The sequence below is a fragment of the Prunus avium genome, chromosome 7 (assembly GCF_965620075.1).
Source record: "Prunus avium chromosome 7, drPruAviu1.hap1.1, whole genome shotgun sequence".
In the NCBI taxonomy this organism is placed as follows: Eukaryota; Viridiplantae; Streptophyta; class Magnoliopsida; order Rosales; family Rosaceae; genus Prunus; species Prunus avium.
This window is the reverse complement of record NC_142290.1, coordinates 26,860,106-26,881,583: the sequence shown is the minus strand read 5'-3', so window position 1 is coordinate 26,881,583 and position 21,478 is coordinate 26,860,106. Positions and strand designations below refer to the sequence as shown.

General features: G+C 40.9%; 1 protein-coding gene across 1 annotated transcript; it reads right to left on the bottom strand.

The window, feature by feature from the left end:
• Positions 1–284: 284 nt before the first annotated feature.
• On the bottom strand, positions 285–1,311 carry LOC110755864 (3'-5' exonuclease-like). Its single transcript, XM_021957164.2, has one exon. The coding sequence runs from the start codon at positions 1,105–1,107 to the stop codon at positions 472–474; it is 636 nt and encodes a 211-aa protein (XP_021812856.1). The 5' UTR covers positions 1,108–1,311; the 3' UTR covers positions 285–471.
• Positions 1,312–21,478: the final 20,167 nt, after the last annotated feature.

The window sequence follows — 21,478 nt, the reverse complement described above, 5'->3', positions numbered from 1 at the left end:
CTTTGAGATCTTCTACTGAATCTGCACTCCTCCATAGAAATAGGTTGCAAGGTTCATTTAGCTACCCGAACACGGGGCTTCAAAGAACAATTCCAACTGGAGAGAAAAGGAAAATTAAAGGACGCAAATCTCCTCCATCAATCCACTAATTAATTTGATCCCGTTCCTAGTTTGCAGTACTTAAAAGTTCCCAAATTTCAGAAACATGAGAGAGGCCTAAGCTTTTCACATAACAATATGTCAAAAGAACACACAATATTTAGACATATTGTAAAAGATATATATGTACCACTCAAAACTCCCAAACTTCGAAACCATATAAGAATAGAGGTCTAAGATTTTGACATAAAGGTAAAAATTCAGACGAACATACAGACTTATAGAGTAACGCATGACACATGCATTAAGCAATTATTTATCAATTGTTCATCCTTACCTAAAAGAAAAGGAAAAGGAAAACAGTGTACTCATTTAATCTGCTGCTCTCAAAACCCTCCCAATTTCGAAAGAAACAAAGGCATCAACACAGGCATACTTGACTTGCGCAAGAGAGAGGCATGGCTTATCCCAGTGACTCGTAGTAATAGTCTTTGGCTTCTGAAACTCCTGGCCTAGAACCTCCTCTGCCATGTCCTTTAGACTCAAGTTCCGGGGCACGCTCCACCCGTACCTCCTCGCCTCCAAAACCCTAAGATCGACAAAATTTGCCACCACAAGCCCATAATCATCCATAAGTTTTCGAACATCTTCCCGAATTCCTACGCCCACAAAGGTAAACCTCGGATTCCCAAGAAAGTCAAACAGACACTTGGGGAGCCGAGGGGCGTAGCGAAGCTGAAATATGAGGCAACTGTGGCCCACACACAACTGTAGGGTTGCAACGGGGTTGATGATACCTTTGGTGAAGGAAGGACGCCACTCTATATCGAGCCCTACAATGAGCTTGTGGAGCCTGTAACTGTGAAGGTATTTTATTGTTTGGATCCAAGACCTGAGCTTGGAGGGGGTGTGTGTGACTAGGGTTTTGATATAGTCGTCGAAGAAATCTACTCTGTAGAGGTCGTGGGTGTTGCAGTCCAATTCGTAGTCTGTGATGGTGATCGACATGGCTAGCTAGGGCTATTATGCTTTGGGGAAGGAGAGTGGAAGAGATTTGACGGTTATTGACTGGAAGTTTGAGGCTTTTGGGGGAAATTTATAGGGTAGGGCTAAGACGGAAAAAAGGTATATAGGGGGATGAAAGAGGAAGGACAGCGGTAAAGGTGGGGCTTTAGGGAGAATTTCCTTGACTTTTTGATTTTCCTAACAGGAGAGGGGAAGGTTTTCTTTTCCCCTTCTATTCTGATTAATGACTTCTCCTCTTTCGAGGACCCAAGAATTAACAGAGTTCTAGAAACTTCAAGCTGCAAGCCCACATCAACCAAGATGGTATGATTCCCGCGGAACTTCCACCCAAGTCTCTTGACCTGCATCACAGGCTTGCTGTCGAATGCATCTTTACTGTTGTTCCTTGTTTTACATGGTATGTATAATTACTCTTAACTGTTAATATATATGTTGATGTGAAATTAAATCTTTAGAACATCTGATATCACAGTAATGTGAGGGTTGTCATTTCTCTTCGATTTTCTCAAAAGCTTTTGTTCTCTCTCTTTTCGGGAAGTGCATGAAAGGAAAAAGAGGGAGTGAACCAACTTTTCCTTTCTACAAGTGGGCGACATACATCAGTAAAAGAGGGACCCTTGTGGCAGGCAGGCAGGCAGGATGGTCCAATTCGTTAATGTATTTTCCAGCTTTACAGAATGAGCCGTTGGCTGCAAGGATTGAGAGGGATTATCTCCAAATCGTCGCAATCCATGGAGAGTCTGCCACGATAAGATCTTTTGTGGGTCCTATTATGGAAGATATCAAAGCGTTGCTGAAGCAGGTCGCTGAGGATGGATGGCTTTACTCATATTCGCCTTGCAAAATGTGCCTTACATTTGGGGTCTATGATTTCTTGGTTTGAAGAGCTACCAGATTGTCTTTCAGATGTTCTCTTTGAGGATTGTAACTTCTCTTTGAGGATTGTAACTTGTTGTTTTTACAGATCGCACATAGAGACTGGGGCGGGGGTGCTCTATCAGAGGCAAGGTTCCTCCTTTCGCTAGCGGTTGAGTAGGTAGGCTACTTAGGTAGTCCAACAACCATACACTCATTTGGTGCAAAGATAATCGCCTAATCCTTAAAGACATAACCATATTTTTGTACTTGTTTTATTCATCCTCATCAATAAATACTATCGCATTTGTGCCCGTGAGCCAGTGAACCAATTATAAATATTGGGGGAGCTTTTTTATAAAAGTCAGTGAGTACTTTACTATTTGAGCCAATATGCAACTGGTTATGCTTGTTATTGCTTCTTCGATTGCAAGTGGTTTGTTTCAGTGTTCATCATGTTTAGGCACAAAAGAGCAAATAAATTTCTCCACTGAATATTTTTGAATATTTTTCTCAAAGAAAAGGAAGTGGCCAAAGTCGATCTTTATATATATGGAGAGGCTCATCAACTCAACTAAGTAGATGTGCATTCTCTATATGTAAGGGGAAGGAAATGTCGCTCTCTGTCTAAAAACCTTCTGCCTTTGCCTTTTCTTTTTATATTGAGTGAAAAGGTGAGAGTTGTTTTCTAATGAATCTGCACTCAAGCAAAATAATGACTTCAAAGAACCCATCATCCACCTGGAGAGAAAAGCAAAAACTAAACATGTAAATCTCTTCCTTCCACCAATGAATTTGATTCCGCTTTTAGTTTGCTCAAAGTTTCCAAATTTCAGAAACAAAAGAGAGGCCTAAGACTTTCAAAGTTTCCAAATTTTCAGCTGTGCAGTTAATCTCACACAAAATGCCGAATGTAGCATGAGTGCAGTTAATCAAATTATGCAAAACCAAACCAGCTTTGCGCTCTTCTAATCCATCCGCACTCGACCCTGTTGTAAATTGGCTCAAATTTTTGATTTGAATTAATTGTGTTTTCTTTGATTTGTGACCCTTGGGATTGTCAAGAGGCACTTAGAGAGTTAAGTGATCAAAGAGACACAAGGCAGGACGTGGGCAAGCTAAAAGGAAGGGAATGTCAGCCTTTGTCAAAAAGTAGGGAACAAAAGACACGTTTCTGCAGCCGTAAAAGAGAATATTATGGGCTGCTGATGATGCATGGCTCTAAGCTTCTTTATGGGCTGTGTGTGCTGTAAGCCACACTAGATGGAGAGAAAAGGTGTGGGCAGCTTGCCTTTGAAACCAATTGGAGGGGTGCGGCAATTGGTGAGAGAGAAGAATTCATATTCTTTCTCCTTTGTGTGAAGACGTGCGCCACTCTAAGAGAGTTTTGGAGTTGCTGCTCCTCTTTGTTGTAGCTGCACATTTGAAGACAGTTTCCCTGTCTGATCAGTGAGAGAAAAATCCATTTCTCTACTGGTCTCTGGGTGTAGTACTATTTGTTCTCTCGGTGTGTGAGTGACTTGGATATATTTGGGATTTGGGTTGTGAGAGTCAGGGCCGGCCCTGGGCCTGGGCGCCGAGGGAGACGGCCATGGGCTTACGAATTAGAAGGGCCTCAAAAATTTTATATATTACCAAGAGCCCAAACTTTAAATAAAAAATAAAAACACCGTTTCTATTTCCAGCCAGAAGAACTCTTCCTCCCATAAAACAATTGCAGGCTTCCTCTTCTTCCAATAAACAAATTGCACGCTTCCTCTCTTCCCATAAAAAAATTTGCACGCTTCCTAAGCCACCTTTCCGCTTTCCACCCTATTCTTTTCACTTTTTTTGTCAGTACCAGACCCTTCTCTCTTTCACTATAAAACCCAACAAAATGCTCTCTTCAATATATTATTTTCAGTTTTTGTCTCATCCCACTTTTATTTTCAGATTTTTTTTCTTCTACATGTTTTCTGCAGAGGAAAACTGTGAAATATTGTATGAAGTTCGTCAATAATAATCCCAGATTTCGAATTTTATTTGCAACTGAGCTAGCCTAATTAAAGAAAGTTCTGCAAGGTAGGTTGAGGCTTTTTTTTTACAAGCATAAAACAGGGCTAGCCGAATTTTATATACTCCTTATTTGTTTTTTAAATTTAATTTTTTATCGGTTACTTTGGTTCATTGGTTGTATTTGTTTCTTTGTTGGTTATGTTTGGTGTGTTTATTTTGTTTATTTGTTGTCTGTTTCACTTTCAAAGAAGCATATACAAGAGACCCACTTCATCTCCCCCTCGTTACCCCAAAACCACATCTCCCTCATCCCCTCCACATATTCACCCCACCATCCCACTTCCTTCTCTTTCCCCGTTGATGAAATTGAACAATTCTTTTTTAATTTCTCAAATCTAAAAAGTGTTCAACCCCATGATTTGGAAACCAAAGGGTCTGTAGAGGTTGTAAGATATAGAGAAGATTAAGTAGAGAAAGTGGAGAATGTATAGAGAATTGGAGCTGCAACATATTTTCAGATTTTAACTTATTTCACTTTGTATTACTTACAACACATTTATAACTACAAGCCAAGAAGTCAAGAAGACAAGAAAACAAAGTTTCCCTAAGACAAGAAAACAAAGTTTCCCTAAGACAAGAAAACAAAGTTTCCCTAAGACAAGAAAACAAAGTTCCCTAAAACAAGGTAACCATAAAATAAGGACTTTGTGTTTCACACACAAGATGACAAGGTAAAAGGCTTCCAACTAACTAATCTATTACAAGCTAACAGAGGTTTTGACCCAAAAAAGAGGTCTATAAAGGTAGCGAAAGACACAAATATGCGACAGACGAGAAAAAAAATTTCTCACCACCCAAATATGCGAGAGATAGAGGTAGAGAGAAAGAGAGAGACAGAGATTTGGTAGCGAGGTGCTGCCACAAGTAGCTGGTGCCAAAATTAAATGAACAAACAAGGGCAGGTGCAATAGCAAGAAAGTGGAAAACTAAGGATTTTCGATTCTTTAGTTTCTACCAAGGGTAAATTTGGAAATACATAATGTTTTTTCATAATTAAAGGTTGTTAGCATTTTCCACGAAATTATTCTATTTAAGCAAAAAAAAAAGGCATGAGCAAAAAAAAAAAATTCTTGTTTACTAAGGGCCTCACCTAATGTTGGCCCTAGGGCCACCAAAATGTCAGGGCTGGCCCTGGTGAGAGTTAAACTCTGTAATTCCTAGGATAGGTGAGAGTGTTTAATCTCCTTTGTTTGTAATCTCCTTTGGGATACTAGTGGAAGTTCTTGCCATCTTCGAACTGGACGTAGGCTGCACACGGGCCGAACCAGTACAAATTCTTGTGTCTCTTGGATTTTGCTATTTTCATATTTATCTTGTTGTTTCAACGGTTCCATATTGTCCACCTAGTGCAATCCGCTTCTGCTGCGCACAACAGACCCTAATTAAAGCAGCAATATTCACTCAACCCTCTTCCCAATTTCGAAAGAAACAAAGGCAACAACACAAGCATTCTTGAAAAAAACGTTCTCGTACAAAACCATCCTTATCAACAAATCTTAAAACAATGGCCATTTGCTCTATGTTAGATGCATCTTTTGCTTCATTAACAAGAATACAATAAGTCGATTCCCCAACTTCCTCACAAATTTTAGTTCTCACTTTGTCAGGGAGAATATGCAACATCTCCTTTTGAATCAATGGTGAGGTATATTTAGCATTTCTCGAGGCATTCTCTAAAACAACTTCAGCACTTTTATCATTCCAAAGTGATGTATATTTTATCAGTTCAATAAAATTTCCTCGATTCATTAAGTCTATGGATTCATCATGACCTCTAAAAGCACATGCTTGAAATGTAAGCCACCGAACACTCTCAATTGTTGCCTTTAACCATAACCGATTCTTCCAAATTTGCTCTTTTCATTGTTTGTGAATAACATTCTCAATATGTTGAGATGATTTCATTAAATCATTAGCATATCTTACACAAGTGTTATTGTAACATCCCGACCCAAAATAAGATTATTCATAAATTAATTTAATTTAATTAAATGTGAAGTTACAATTTTGCTCTCGGGGTAGGGGTAAAATGGTCATTTGTTAATCCGGAAAGATTTTGGGGCATTGAGTAGTATTTTTACATAGGTCGTATTGAGACGAGTTCGTAGACATGCGGTAGGCTTGAATCAGAGTTGTAACGAGAAAGATACGATCTAAAAACTCTTAGTGGCACAATCGTAATATTTTTGAAATTGAATTTTAATAAAAACAGAAAACCCTCCCGTTTCTCTCTCTCTCTCTCTCTCTCTCTCTCTCCCGTGCTACCCCCCTCCCCCTCGGGGTCTGTTACAGCAACGACGATTTCACTGTCGCCACCGCCCACCACTCCGGCCGGAACCAGTTCCATTCGAACCGCCGCTCCACCCCCCCCCCCCCCAACCTATCCCAACCCGTCACTACCTCCGTGACGTAGCCCAGCCGCCGGAATCTGCAGAAATCGCACCCTGAATTGCAGAAAATTTTCAACGCTCGTTTGAGCGTTTCCGGCCATCGTTTTGGTCGAACCAGGTATGGATCTTGAACCTCTCAAGCTGTTTAGGAAATTTCTATGTTTAGCAAATCAAATAAGCGATGGAAGTTTGGCTGATTTTCGACCTCCGATTCAGGCCACTTCCGTCGACTTTTTGGAGTAGGCCCAGGAACAAAAGTTGCTCCACTGCATGTGATTAACCTAACCTAGAAGTCTTGGCCGGCGGTTTGGAGTTTTTCCGGCAGCCGGAAATTTCTTTGGACATCCACACGCTGCCTGTGAGTGGGGTGGCGCGTGGGCCACGTTTGGCCTGTTATTGTGTCCTAAAATGATCCTTGTGTTGTCCCGAGTGTGACGCTATTCTCGGATTTCAATTTGGAAATCGTTTGATAGTCGATCGGATATCGCATATTAGGCGTTATCCAGGTTCGATATGTTCGGGCCGTTGGATCAACTCCAATTTAATATATGTTGATCTAGGAACTTCTAGGATCGTGTAGGATTTCGCGGATCGTGAATCGAAGTCCCGGATGTTCCGATTCAATAACTTAAACTTTGCGTTTTACGATACCCGTCCAATCATGCGATTGCGAGCGATCTGATTGCCCGATTCAGACCAAACTTGAAGAATATGTTTATTAAACCTTGTTGAACCCTTAGAAATTTCCGAATCGAAAATCGGAGGTCGTGGACCCCGTGGGCCCTGTTGACCAAGTTTGGGCAATTTGACCCTCGGTTGACCGTGAGTCTTCCGAGGTAGTTTCACCCTTCATGAAGTACTAGCACGACCGTGTGAACGAGTCTTGACCATTATTTGAGTTATTTTGATTTTATTGGGAGTATGAGCTTGTTTATAATATCTTATGAAATTCTTGGATATTATTTTGATAATTGAAATTATGAAATAGATGAGCATGGGATACTTGATTTTGGTGGGTTTGTGAAAGTGAGCCTTGGGCTCAATTATGAATATTAGGAAGTGAATGGACATTGTTTTCAAAAAAAAAAATGGCATGGTTTTGTGATGGAAATTTTAAGCATTTGAATTTAATGGTTTATTGAAATTCATTTTATATTTAATAGTTGAATTTATTATTTTTGTAAAGTATTTGTGATATATGTGGGTTTTGACATATTCGAGTATCTTGAGTTATATATATATATATATACAATACTTGAGGAAGTGCTATCTTTGTTGATTATGTGTGGGGTACTTGGGATGTTGTTGTGAGATGTGGAAAGATGTGAGATTAGAATGTCAGTTTGAAGTGATATAAGCACTACCCTATGTACTTCCCCGGATACGGATTATATGCTTGAGAGTTTATTGTTTATACTATGAAAAGGTAATTGGAAAAATTGAATTAAGGAACGGAATATTATTTTTATAATATTTATATACGAGTTACGAACTCCACCATCATATGTACCTTCCCTGGTCACTATACCCACACGTGGCATTGGATTTTTCGGTGTGTGGGCTTCCTTGGTTACGGATTCTGGAATTGATTGATACTTGGAAATTGTGGATATGGTTTGGATATGTCAGAACCCAGTGCATCCTTAACGGGGTGTCGCTGTAGACCCTTGATTGGGTAGTCTGCGCGCGTAGAACTGTCGTAGGCGTACGAGTCTTGAGGATTCGATCGTACGTGCTGGCTGAGAGTTAGTCCCGGTTGGACGGCTCGTTCCCTAGCCACATGGTCAATTGAGGATTCTTCCATGTGGTCTAGTTAAACAATCCCCATATTGGATTGTTGTCCCCTGGTACATGATATATATATATATATATATATATATATATATATATATATATATATATTTATAGGCATACATATTACATATATGTATATGTGAATTCATTTCTGGTTTGAGATTCGTGAGATTGTGTTTCGTAAGTACTCTGTATAGGAATGAATGTTTAAGTCCTAGATTAGGAAGTGTTGTTCGGCAACATACGCTTTGGATAAGGTATGGTTGCGAGGAAAGAACTGATAAAGGGAAAGGAACTCATAAAGTGTTCAGGAGTTGCCTTGTCGAATTTGATGTAGCAAAGAAATCTAAATTTATTCTGATAGGACCCGCCCCGAATTCCTCGGAACCCGAGACGAATCCTATGGAAATTCCGACATCATACCGATGCTGGGCCTACTTACTAAAAACCGAGACTTTCTGCTGAAATTTCGACAAAGTTTCCCCTGTAAATTAACTTTTGCCAAATTTTCAACCTGTTAAAAATTCACAGTTTATATCCCAACTGGCAGCATGCACAAGTTATCAACATGCAAATACATAATAGGCCTCCGGCCTTCAAATGGTTCAAAACAAAACCAGCAATGTTCTTAAGTTGGATACTACATAAATAATACAATTAAAGATCTCAAACAACTTTACGAATACTACCGAAATCATCAAACAGGGTTCAAATCCAACAATTACATCAAAGTCCAATCACATACTCAGAAACAAACAAACCTTTTAAACATAGTATATTTCGCAGCTACACCTAGGTGAGACCCCAGGCTACCTACGTACTCTTGTACAAGGGATCAAGCCGCACATTGTTCTTATATCAATGGTCACAACTCTGATTCTGACAAAACAAAATGAACACATTCTCAATCTCTTTCTATATATCAGTTCAACCCCGCAACTATACCATATCCAAGGCGTATGTACATTGAACACATTATCAATTTCTTCCCTTTATATCAGTTCAATCCCGCAACCATACCCTATCCAAGGCGTATGTTGCCGTACAACACTTTCCAAACAAGGGCTTAAACATTCATACAAGTACAGGGTACTTACGAAGCACAATCTCACGAATCTTAAACTAAAAACAAATCCACATATACATATAGGTAATATGTATGCCTATAAATGAAAAAATATATATATATATATAAATATATATAGATCTATGACTGCACCCACCTCTCACTATCATAATATACCAGGGGAAAACAATCCAACCGGGGATTGTTGACTAGCTCACAAGTATCCCTCCTCAAATGACCATGTGGCTAGGGACGAGCCGTCCAACTGGGGGACTGACACTCAGCCAGCACGTACGGACGAAAAATCAAGACCCGTACACCTAAAATAGCCCTACACGCGCAGACTACCCAATTAAGGGTCTACGGCGACACCCCGTTAAGGTATGCCTCGGGTTCCGTCATATCCACGTATCCATATCCACTGTATCCAAGTACCAATATCCAAGAGTAGGTACATGTCATGATGCATATTATGCACTGAGGAAAACAATCCAACCAGGGATTGTTGACTAGCTCACAAGTATCCGTCCTCAAATGACCAAGTGGCTAGGGACGAGCTGTCCAACTGGGGGACTGACACTCAGCCAGCACGTACGGACGAAAAATCAAGACCCGTACGCCTAAAATAGCCCTACGCGCGCAGACTACCCAATTAAGGGTCCACAGCGACACCCCGTTAAGGTATGCCCCGGGTCCCGTCATATCCAAACCATATCCATATATCCATTTCCATGTATCCCAGTGTCCATATCCACTGTTTCCAAGTACTCATTTCCACTATTTCCAAGTATCATCATCCAATGGAAGGTACATATGATGGTGGAGTTCGTAATCCCTTATATAAATATTATAAAAATAATATTCCCTTCCTTAATTCAATTTTCGCACAATACTTATTCATAGTATAGACAATAAACTCTCAAGCATAATCTATATCCAGGGAGGTACCTAAGGTAGTGATAATAGCACTCAAACTGACATTCTAACTTGTGTCTTTCTAGAATCTCACATCAACAACCCAAGTACCCCACACATAATCAACATAGATAGCATTTTCTCAAATATTATATATATGACTCAAGATACTCGAATATGTCAAACCCACATATATCACAAATACTTTACAAAAATAAAGAATTCAACTATTAAATATAAAAAGAATTTAAATAAACCATTAAATCCAAAAGCATAAGATTTCCATCACAAAACCATAAAAAATAATCTCATAGACCCACATAATCAACATAAATCAAATGACGGTCAAGACTCGTCCAAAAGGGTCGTTCTAGTACTCCTCGAAGAGTGAAACTACCTCGGAAGACTCACGGTCAACCGAGGGCCAAACTGCCCAAACTTGGTCAACCGGGCCCACGGGACCCGCTGTCTGCCGCGCAAATCTCACGGCCTGGAGTTCCGGGCCGAGGGGATGTGCGTTAACACGGGGTTTCCTGCTTTTGGGTGCGGTGTGTTTGTGCGCGGGCGTGCCAACCCGGTTTACTGTGCGTTGATGTGCTGATGAGTGTTGGATGGATAAGTGGTGCGCCTGTTTGATCTGTCTTCCTAGTCAAACGATTGTAGCCGAGAGAGGAACTGGTCTCGGCTGTTAGGTTCACGGCCTGAACTACAAGGCCGTTGAGTGATGGTGTTGGTGGTGGGTTTTGGGCGGTGCTCCGGCGCGCTGCTCAGGGAGCGACGGTCGTGTGATATATGGGGTGAGTGAACGAACAACAAGGATGGTGCTCCGGCGCCTTGAAAATCAAGGGTCGTATGATATATTGATGAATGTATTCTGCTTACAATCTAACACTACTCCTAGGAAAGCAAGTAAAGATATTGAAAGTGCATTACAGGAAAAATAAGTTGCTCCGTGGGAGGCTTGTTTTGGTGTTGAACCATTTTGAATGTAGCTCGAGTCTTGTATTTATAAGAAGAGTCCCTGGATGAGTAATCGAGGCTGAATTTACGCATAGTGGAGTCTGATTAGCGCAAGTAGGCAGTCCAATCGACATTTGGGATCGTGAAGTATGGTGGTGAGACTCCAGAAATCCCGGTGAATCTCGGCCGCCGCTCTCGATCGTGGGTTCTGAACCTCTGGCCGTGGAGACGCATTTATGGCCTAGATAGCTGGTGAACCAATATCTCAGGCTGTCAGAATTCTTGTGAGAATGTCCACATCTAATCACTCTGATCTTCATCACCAAATCCTGACTTCAGTCACTTCCCACCTTCCCTCATGCATTAAATGCTACTTTGTGGCCAATGGGTTCGCTGCATTAAAAAGGCACTACTTCATTAAATGAAGCCTGGGACCCTGCTGTCACGTGATGATTTACTTTTAATGTCTTGGCCGCAATTTTGTTCGGCCTCGGCCTCGGTCTACGCTTGAGGCCGAGATGATCATGCCTTAGCATTTCCTTCTTTTATTTTTAGGAAGGCGAAATACCCTGGCGAAACGCTGCGTTTCAACCTCTGCAAACAAGTGCCAGGGCCGAGAGAAAGGGCTCCTTCGGCCAGCTCATGGCCGTGATTTATCAGGCACAAACACCCGCCACCTCCATTTTGCGATCCGAAAGTTCCTATGGGTTCCACAAGGTCTAGGGTACACGTCCTGCAAGTTTGGTCCAGATCGGACGATCAGATCACTCACGATCAGACGGTTAACGTAAAATGCAAACTTTAAGTTATTGAATTGAAACATCCGGGGCTCCGATTCACGATCCGTCGAATCCTACACAATCCTAGGAATACCTAGATCAACATATATTAAATTGGACGCAATCCAACGGTTCTAACATATCGAACTCAGAAATCGCACAATATATAAAATCCGTTCGGGGTTCAAACGTTATCCGAATTGAGATCCGCAAATTCCTACGCACTCGTGACAACTAGTAGATCATTGTAGGACAGAAGATGGCTCTACCACACTGCCCATGCGCCGGCAGCGCATGGGTGTCCAAAGCGATAACAGCTCGCCAGAAAAACTCAAAATCACGGGCCAAGACTCCTACCCTAGGTAATACACCTAATTTGGAGTCACTTTTGTTCTTGAAACTACTCCGAAAAATGGCCGGATCAGAGGCCGAAAACTGGCAGATTTTCAATCGCTTCTTTTAACCAATTAAATGCAAAAATTTCTCAAACCTAACACAACCAGCAGCTAGATCACGTCGAGAGGTTAGCAAAACATACCAAGGTCGTAAGAATTGGTGCCCAAAATCGTTCGAACGAACGATGGAAAAATCTGTCAAAATCCGGCGTCTTTTTCTGCTATTTCCGGTGGCTTCTGGCGATGGTGGCAGCTGGGCTTGGCTGGGATTGGAAAAGGAAGACCAACCGATCATTTTAGGACCAGTCCCAGCTCAGGCGGTGGCCGGACATGGCGGCGACGTGGCTAGTACTGTTCGGGTGAATAGTAACTGGGGAGGGGGATTTTCTGTTTTTTATCAAAATTAAATTTCAAAATAATTATGATTGTGCCACTGAGAGTTTTTAGGTCGTATCTTTTTCGTTACAACTTCGATTCGAGCCTACCACATGTCTACGGACTCGTCTCAGTACAACCTGCATAAAGGTACCAGCCACTGCCCCGAAATCTTTCCGAATTAAAATGACTATTTTGCCCCTACCCTGAGGGCAAAATTGTAAATTCACATTTCTTGAATTTAATTAAATTCACTATTCCTTTTATTTGGGTCAGGGTGTTACATATTCGTTGGTTTTACTTTAAATAATTGTATATTATTAGAATTGTGACTATTGAAAGAAGAACTACGTGTGGCTTGATCCATTGCCCAAGGGTACCTAGGTAGCCTGGAGTGTGAGATTCCACATCGACCAACGGAGAGTGGGTGATGTGCCTTATATGTACACACCCGCATCCATATAGCACGAGGCCTTTTGGGAGCTCACTGGCTTTGGAGTCGTAGGAACTTCGAAGTTAAGCGAGTTGGGGGCCAGAGCAATCCCGGGATGGGTGACCCACTGGGAAGTTGGTAGTGAGCTCCCAGAAACAAAACCGTGAGGGCCAGAGAGGGGGGGCCCAAAGCGGACAATGTCGTGCTACGGCGAAGTCGATCCGGGATGTGACATGGGGTCTCACCTAGGTGCAGCCGTGAAATAAACTATATTTAAAAGGGTTTGATTGATTTTGAGTTTGTGATTGGATTCTGAGGTGGTTATTGGATTTGAATCCTATTTATTTTTATCGTTGGGTTCAGTTTTTGAATATGTTGGTATGCCTGAAGCTTGATTTAAACTTGAACGAAATTAAATGCTTGTTTATTCCTCAGTTATCACTTGAATGAATGTTATTAAATAGTGTATGTGGTTCTGACAGGTCTAAGGGCCTTTTCGAAGTAAACGATTGATTTTAGGTATGGGCCTGAAGCCCTTATAACTTCTAGTGGTGCTGCCTTGATTTATTTGGAGGTTGGAAGCCTTTTCTGTAAATTGTGTGTATTGCATTGTGTTTGCTGCCAGTTGGGATACGAACTGTGATTTTAACAGGTTAAAAATTTGGGAAAAGTCAAATTTACAGGGGAGACTCTGCCGAAATTTCCGCAGAAAGTCTCGGTTCTTAGTAAGTGGGCCTGGCATCGGTGTGATGTCAGAAATTTCCACAGGATTATTCTCGAGTTCCGAGGAATTCGAGGCGGGTCTTGTCAGTTATGTGGTGAAGATGGAGCTCCAACATGTTTCAAAAATGCACATTTCTTTCCACCATTTACTCTTTTCCAGTTATTGAACCCATCAATAATTAGTGAAGACCCATTTGCTGGATTCTTTTCAAACACAAAGCATGGTAAACAATATGTTTTATCTGTTATAGGAGAACATTCTAACCATGAAAATTGTGAGAACCAAGAATATTGAAATCGACGTCTTTGTTGCCCGAACAAAGTCTTTGGATACTTAAAAAGTTTAGGTTGATAAGACCCTAATTTGATATAAGCCTTTCGAATCTCATCACACTAATTAATGGGGTGTTCACAAATTGGAATACATTTCCCTGGATCTCGTTCTAAAGAATGTTCGGTTCATTTTTACACATGACTTTTCATGTTATTCACCCACTATTTTGAGTTAGTTTTTGACATTTTATAGCTTTTTACTTCCTTTTTGTGTTTTCTTAGATTTTACCTTGGTTAGATTGAAAATGAGCTAAAAGTGCACTACTTGTTATAATTTCTGTTTTTGTTCATTTTCGTAGGTCAACTTCTTGGCCTGGGATCAGCATGCTCTGGTACTCGGATGAGGTCATGATCTTCATGAGACTTGTTCCAATGGATGTTAACTACAACATATCCAAATTTGAGCTCCATTGGACAAGTATTGCCTATCCAACCAATCCAGCATGTTACCACAGCTCTGGAAATCCGGAATTGGCCAGCTTTTACCTCCTTTGTGTCATCTTGATTCTTCTTGTTACCATAACTCTTGGTAACAAGAAATTACCTTTGTAAATGAGATATTTTCTGAAGCATTTGGCATCTTTGTGAAGTCAAGACTTCATCATGGCAAAGGGGACAAGGGCAAAGGCTTTAAGGAAAGTATGAGTTTTATATTATATTTGTGAGCTGGAAATTGATGGGCAATGGAAAGTTAATTGCAATCTGAAGTTGGGGAGCCTTTTGAACGTGGGGAAGGAAGTCATTGAGAGATTACACAGAGGAGAGCAGATTTTGGAGAGCTTGGAGCTTGGAGAAGGCCAAGGTGCAGCCAAGCTAAGTGGAGAAGAAGACTTCCACCATTGAAGACTTCAAGCTTTCATCATTTCCAAATCTGTAAACTCTTTCTAGTTATATTTCGAATTTGTGTTTGAAATGATTATGAGGAACTAAACTCCATAGCTAGGGCTTAGGTTGAAGCCCTAAACATGATTACCTTATTGTTTTGATGCTTGAGTGTATGAATTTCTAGATATTGTTGATGAATTCCAATTCACCAAATTAATCTATCCTTGATGTGTGTTTTTCCTTGGTTGGCCATCTTTGAAAGCATGCTTCTTGAGATTGTTGGGATTATGTGTATCTTCATGTTTTCCTAAGCAATAAATGGATGGAGTAAGAACCATCCATGTGAATTGGTTTCTTGAATACCTAATGTAAACACCATGCTATTAGGATTCTTGTGATGTTCATATTCTCTTTGAACTTAATGGGTTCTCCTTGTAATTGAATCGAAGTACGAACCATACCTAGGTTCGGTTATGGGGAGGGCACAAGTATTGTAGCACGAACCATGCACTTTACGTATATTAGAGAGAATCAATGCGTCTTGAGCCACGACCCATGGTCTTGATTGCGAACATTTTCATCAACAAGTTTAGAGTTCATCACTTGAGTATCCATGAACATAGGTAGAATTGTTTAGGGTGGATTCCGAAACCCTAGTGTTTGTTACTTGGTACTTTCACATTTTGATAATTCATCTCTGCCATTCTCATTTAAATTCAAAGTCCATTTACTTTCATGCAATAGAATTAGGTCACTTGAACCAAACCAAAACCCTCCCCCCCCCCCCCCCCAATGTGTGTGTGAGTTGTGTGTTTGTTACATTGTGTGTCTTGTTTACTGAATTCTGTTTATTTTCGTAACTGTTTTGGACTTTTGGTCCGCGTTGTGTTCTTGCATTTTCTGTGCTGAATCCAACCGTATAAAGAACTTGAATTTTGGACGTACGGTTGGAAAGTTATAGGCAAAACACTGGACAGAGGTCGAAACTGAAAAACAGAGAAAACGAATCTGCCCAAAAACGACCGGTCGCTTTTACCTGACGACCGGTCGCATTTCACGTCAAAATTTGAGTTTCGACTCTGCCCAAAAACGACCGGTCGCTTCTGCCTCACGACCGGTCGCTTTAGCACTGTTCATAGGTGATAAAAGGGTGATAAAAAGTGCTGTTTGTGTTTTTCTTTAGTTTTCTTGTGTTGTTTTATTTCTTTTACACTTCTTTACTCATTTCTAGTTTCCCTATTTCATTTGTGCATTTGTGGTGTGTTAATTAAGTGTTCTCTTTGTACTCAAATTAGAACTTATAGGAAGCCGACAAGTTCTTCGTGGGATCGACCCCGTACTTACATAATCTATACTTCATTAGATTCGTGCACTTGCGGGTATTTTTAATTGGTTGTTTGCACATTAATTTGTGTCCTTTTAGGAATGCAACAATTTTTGGCGCCGTTGCCGAGGAACTGGCACGGCTGCTTATCTGTTTTGTTTGAGTATGTTTAGAGTACTTAGTTTTATTTTTGTTTATTGATTGTTGTTTCGTTTTATCTTGATTTGTTTTTGTTTCTTCTTCTTACAGGAACATCCAAGGAGTCACCTCCACCATCACCAGTGGCAGCCGCAACTAAAATTGTGGAACTTACTATGCAAGAATACTCCAATAAATTTGGGATGGAGGAAGCAAATGCTTTTGGCTCATTTCAGAATGAGTTGACTATGAATGAATATTTCCAACAAACATACAATCCGGAGTGGAGAAATCATTCGAACTTCTGGTGGACCGACAATCCAAATTTTCGACAAGGGTCATATCAACCATATCAAGGCCAACATAATACTTGTCCACCTTATGGTCAACCCCAATATTATAATCCACCACCACTTAGTCAATCTCACCAACCACCTCAAGGACCAACTTTGGAAGAAATTGTTGCTTCAATGGTTAGAAACACAGATAATTTCATCATGCAGAGGAATGACACCCACATGCAGAGGAATGATACCCACATGCAAAAAATGAATAAGGCCATTGCCAATCTAGAAAATCAAGTGGGGCAAATTGCTACAGCTTTGAGTCAAAGGGAAGTTGGGATGATGCATAACCAAACAGTGATACCAACCGGGCATGAGCATGTTCAAGCAGTTACCTTGAGAACTGGTAAGGTAAATGGTGAGGTTGATAATTCTGAAAATCTAATTAAAATTGATGATGAGATGCAGGTTGAGCAAGTGACTGAGCCTAAGGAAAAGGATGAAATCAACATGAAGGAAAATAAACAAGCTGCTTCTCCATCCGAATGGATCCCAAAGCATGAACTTGCGAGAAGGGCAAGAAAGGAAAAGGTATGTCGTGAACCTACTGATGAAGATATCTCACGTGCTCCTTTTCCTCACAGGTTGATGGGTTCTAAAAAAATTCAACATGCCAAGGACATATTGGAAACTTGTAGGAAGGTGCAAGTCAACATTCCCCTCTTGGAGGATCTTTGTACCAACAAGAAGAACTTCAAAGATGATGAAACAGTTGCACTAACGGAAGAGGTTTCTGTTGTTTTGCAAAGGAAGCTCCCTCCCAAATTGAAAGATCCAGGAAGTTTTACAATTCCTTGCATTATTGGAGATAAATTGTTTGAAAAAGCTTTACTTGATCTAGGTGCTTCAATTAATCTAATGCCTTATTCTGCTTTTGAAGTACTAGAGGAAGACAAGCTGAACATCCATGTTCCAAGTACCAACCATATGTTCAATGTCATTCCTTCTACTCAAGTGAGAAGGCCACCCGATCCTAAATATGTGCCTCCTCCATCTAATCCACGTATTGAAGAGCGCTTAAAATTGCTTTTGAAATCTGCTCATGCGCATAAAAAGAAAAGAATACAAAATGGGTTGATTAGATGGCAAAGAGATTTGAAGAAACTTCATGTTCGGCACAAAGAGGCGATTGAGCCAAAACCCCCCGAGTGACCATGGTATGTTGGAAGTCCGGCAAAAGACTTTAAACTTAGCGCTTCTTGGGAGGCAACCCAAGGTGAAGAGAAGAAGTTTGTTGTCATCCTAATCGCTTCAAAGTGGAGTGTCTCTTGACTCAAACTTTCTTTTATTTTATTTTATTTTATTTTATTTTTTTTGAGTTAGGGTTACATTTTTCCAACCAAGGTAATTAAGATTTTCTTGTTGTTTCTCTTTGTTTTTCTTACTTTTGCTTTCTTTTACTTGTTTGTGTTTCTAACTTGTTTTTCTTTGTTTTTTTTCTTTATTGTAGTTTGTGGTTGTTTATTTTCTTTTTGTTCATCCCAATCTTTCTATATGGCATTGTTTAATTTTAAATCTCCATCAGTTATAAACAGTGTTTCATATAAGTTTGGGAAGTGTTTTCAATTCATTAATGCACAATCAGAACTTGGGCGTGAATACTTCTTCTTTTCATAACATGTGATTACATAAACACTAGTGAAAATGCGTACATTAAATTCCTAATCACATGTTCTTTGTTGCATTCTGCGCCACCAGAGGCTTCTGCTAATTGCCTCTGTCTGTTCTTGCTTGTAGAATCTGCAGCAGCTCTACATGATCTTCGTTCCTTTTCTGCAGCATCTCTACATGCTGGTTGGCACTGTAGAGCCGCTTCTGCAGGTCTGCCACCAGAGCTTTCAGGGCCGCCACCTCCTCACTCAGTGCCCCGCACTCTCGTGTTCTCGCCAGTAGGCGCATGCCCAAATTTGTGGCCGAGACCGCATTGAGCACGGTTAGATTGTGGGACTCGTCCACTGCCATCTGGTCAGACCTCTGCGCCACATGCAGATGATCTGCAACTGTAAGTCTGCTGACAGTCATGCCCTCCGGCAATACTGCCCTACGCGGCACCACCTCAGAGAAGTTTGAGGCTGAGCCATGGTGGTATGAGGAGTTTGGGAAGATAGGGTTTGGAGGAGCCCGTATCTGGGCATTTGGTGGTGCCAGTGACAACTCAAGGTTAAGGTCATCAACAAGCATATCTGGGGATGCCATTGATTTTTCTGTCTGGGCTTTTTTATGGTTTTTCTTGAGTTTGCAGGTTGAAATCCAGGATGCTCCTTCTTTCAACCGAGAAGTGGTTTAAATAGCCATATGCTCATAAGGGAGCCGACACCACTTTGCATTTCCTGCGCAATTTGCGGTTGCGTCCAGTTAAAAGGGGAAGCATTTCTACTTTCGCTTTGCTTTCTTTTCCTCCCTGTTTTCTGGTGCATTATGTTTTGATTTCTTTTCAGTTTGTCGTTTTTGTTTTATTTCAGTTGGGGAAGTGTGATTTGTGTCTTTTTCGTTTGTCGCATTCCTTTTATTCCGGTTTGGGGAAGTGCGTTTTGTTTTTCTTCTTTGTCTTTTGCAACTTTCTTTTCTTTTTATTTCCGGAAACGAGAAATTTAAAATTTAAAATAAAATAAAATAAAATAAAATACACGGAAAGGGCAAAGACAACTAGGCACACCACTAATACATTAGAAATTATTCTTTCACAGTGCTCGGTGTCTCGGCCATTGGACCTTTGAGCTTAGCCCTATGGCTATCCTCTTCCGGGGCTTCACGCACAGCCTCTTGGGGCTCATCACTCGAGCTCCCAAAGATCGCACTCTTAGCTTGAGCGTACCTACTCTCGCGATCTGTTTTCTTGCGTTTACCCGGTTGGTCCAGGTCCTCCAGCTGCTTTCTCATGTCATGGGCGTAAACACTTACCATCTTTGAGAGATTTTTGTTCTCTTCCCGCAACGCCTCCAGCTGGTGTCGATTCACCTCCACTATCCTTGCCCTTTCCCTTTTTAAGCTTTTAATAATACTCTGGCATTCTTCCACCATACTTCGCTCCGCCGCCAACTGACCTCTCAGCACCTCCACCTTATGGGACTTCGCAAGTAGGCGATGACCCACACTTGCGACTGTTGCGGTGCTTTGCACGCTTAGTGCCAGAGCATCGCTCACGACCCGGTTGTCATCCCTTGATCCCAGCACCCGTATATCCTTGGGAGTTACTAGATTTCTAGCAACTCCAAGGGCAACATCGTTGTCCAGTAGTATCGAGTCGTTCACTGTCACGTGCCCCCGTGCAGAGGCAAAGTAGGGCATCCACACTGGTGCCACTGCTTGGCCCCGAGTCTGAGTCGGTGGAGCTAGGTTGAGATCCAGCGAGAATGGGTAGGAAGAAGCCATTTGAACTTTCTTTTCTTTTGTTCTTTCTTTCCTCTGTTGTGTGTTTCTACGTTTGTGTGTTTTTCCCCAACTCTTTCTCTTCTTCTTTTATAGAGTTAGTTTTTACGTAACCCTAGCCACTGCGCTTCTGCGTTTTGCGCGGCCCTTACGGCCTATCCCCTTAGGTCACCTCACCTGGTCCCCAACCCCTTTAATTACAGTTCCGCCTTTCAGCGTTTTTGAGAAACGAAAGTCATCACGCCTTCCTATGAAGCCAATAATTCTGGCTTGGGACCGTGAGAGAGACCTCTGCTTGTCGACACGTCTCTCACTTTGTTTCCCGTGACTCACAGGTGTCGAGACTTCAGGGCCCACTTTTTCTATTTTACTGAGTCCTCGCTCTTTGTGCTTCTGACTTGGTTTCTTTGTTTTATTTACTTTCTTCGCTTTTGGGCTTTCGTTTGGGTTGGGCTTTCATTTGGTTTATGCGTTTCATTGGGTTGGATTTCTGCATGTGTAAGACTGTTGTTAGGGCTTACTGTTTTATTTGTTTCTGTTTGGTTTCGTTTTTGTTTTTGTTTTTGCAACCGTGTTGTAGTTGTTTTTTCGTGTTTGTTCTTGTATTTAACTGCTTTATTCCCTTTAATTTTTGTTATAACGTTGTTGATGCCTGAATTCTTTAACATTGAGGACAATGTTTATTTCTAAGTTTGGGAAGGGATAGCAAGTCTTTTTCGTTTCGCTTAAATTCTTGCTTTAATTTGTTCTGTTTTCTTTTCAGTTTTGAGTCTTTGTGTTTTCAAGTCACTTTCCGGACATATATGATGAGATTGTGATGAATGTTTAAATGACTTGATTGAAAATGCTCTAAAAAAAAAAAATTAAAAAATTTGTTATTCACTAAATGGCATCGTTCTAGCATGATATGTTTGAAACCCTCTACGCACTTGCCATTTGTTTCATAATTCTCCAGTTGAGGGACTTGCATGATCCAAAGAATTGTATCAAGCATGAATTAGACTTGTATAACCATATAATGTGAGCTTTGAGCCTTGTGCTTCAATTCATGAGTGTTATACACATATTCCACTTTTCTTGTCATCTGAGTTGTTGTTTGATCTCATTATTCATTGATTTGGTTGAGCACTTAAAAGTCACTCATTCTTGTGCAATTTGATTACATGACATTTGAGAAATGATATTAAGGCCCTCTTTGGACCGTTTGTGCCTTTCAAGCTAACCCTATGCATGCTTAAGCATGATTTTTCATTGTTAACCACCTTGAGCCTATATGTATG

What these genes read in the sequence shown, in the direction of transcription:
- LOC110755864 (XM_021957164.2), bottom strand. Translation starts at nt 1,107, where the DNA reads ATGTCGATCACCATCACAGACTACGAATTGGACTGCAACACCCACGAC.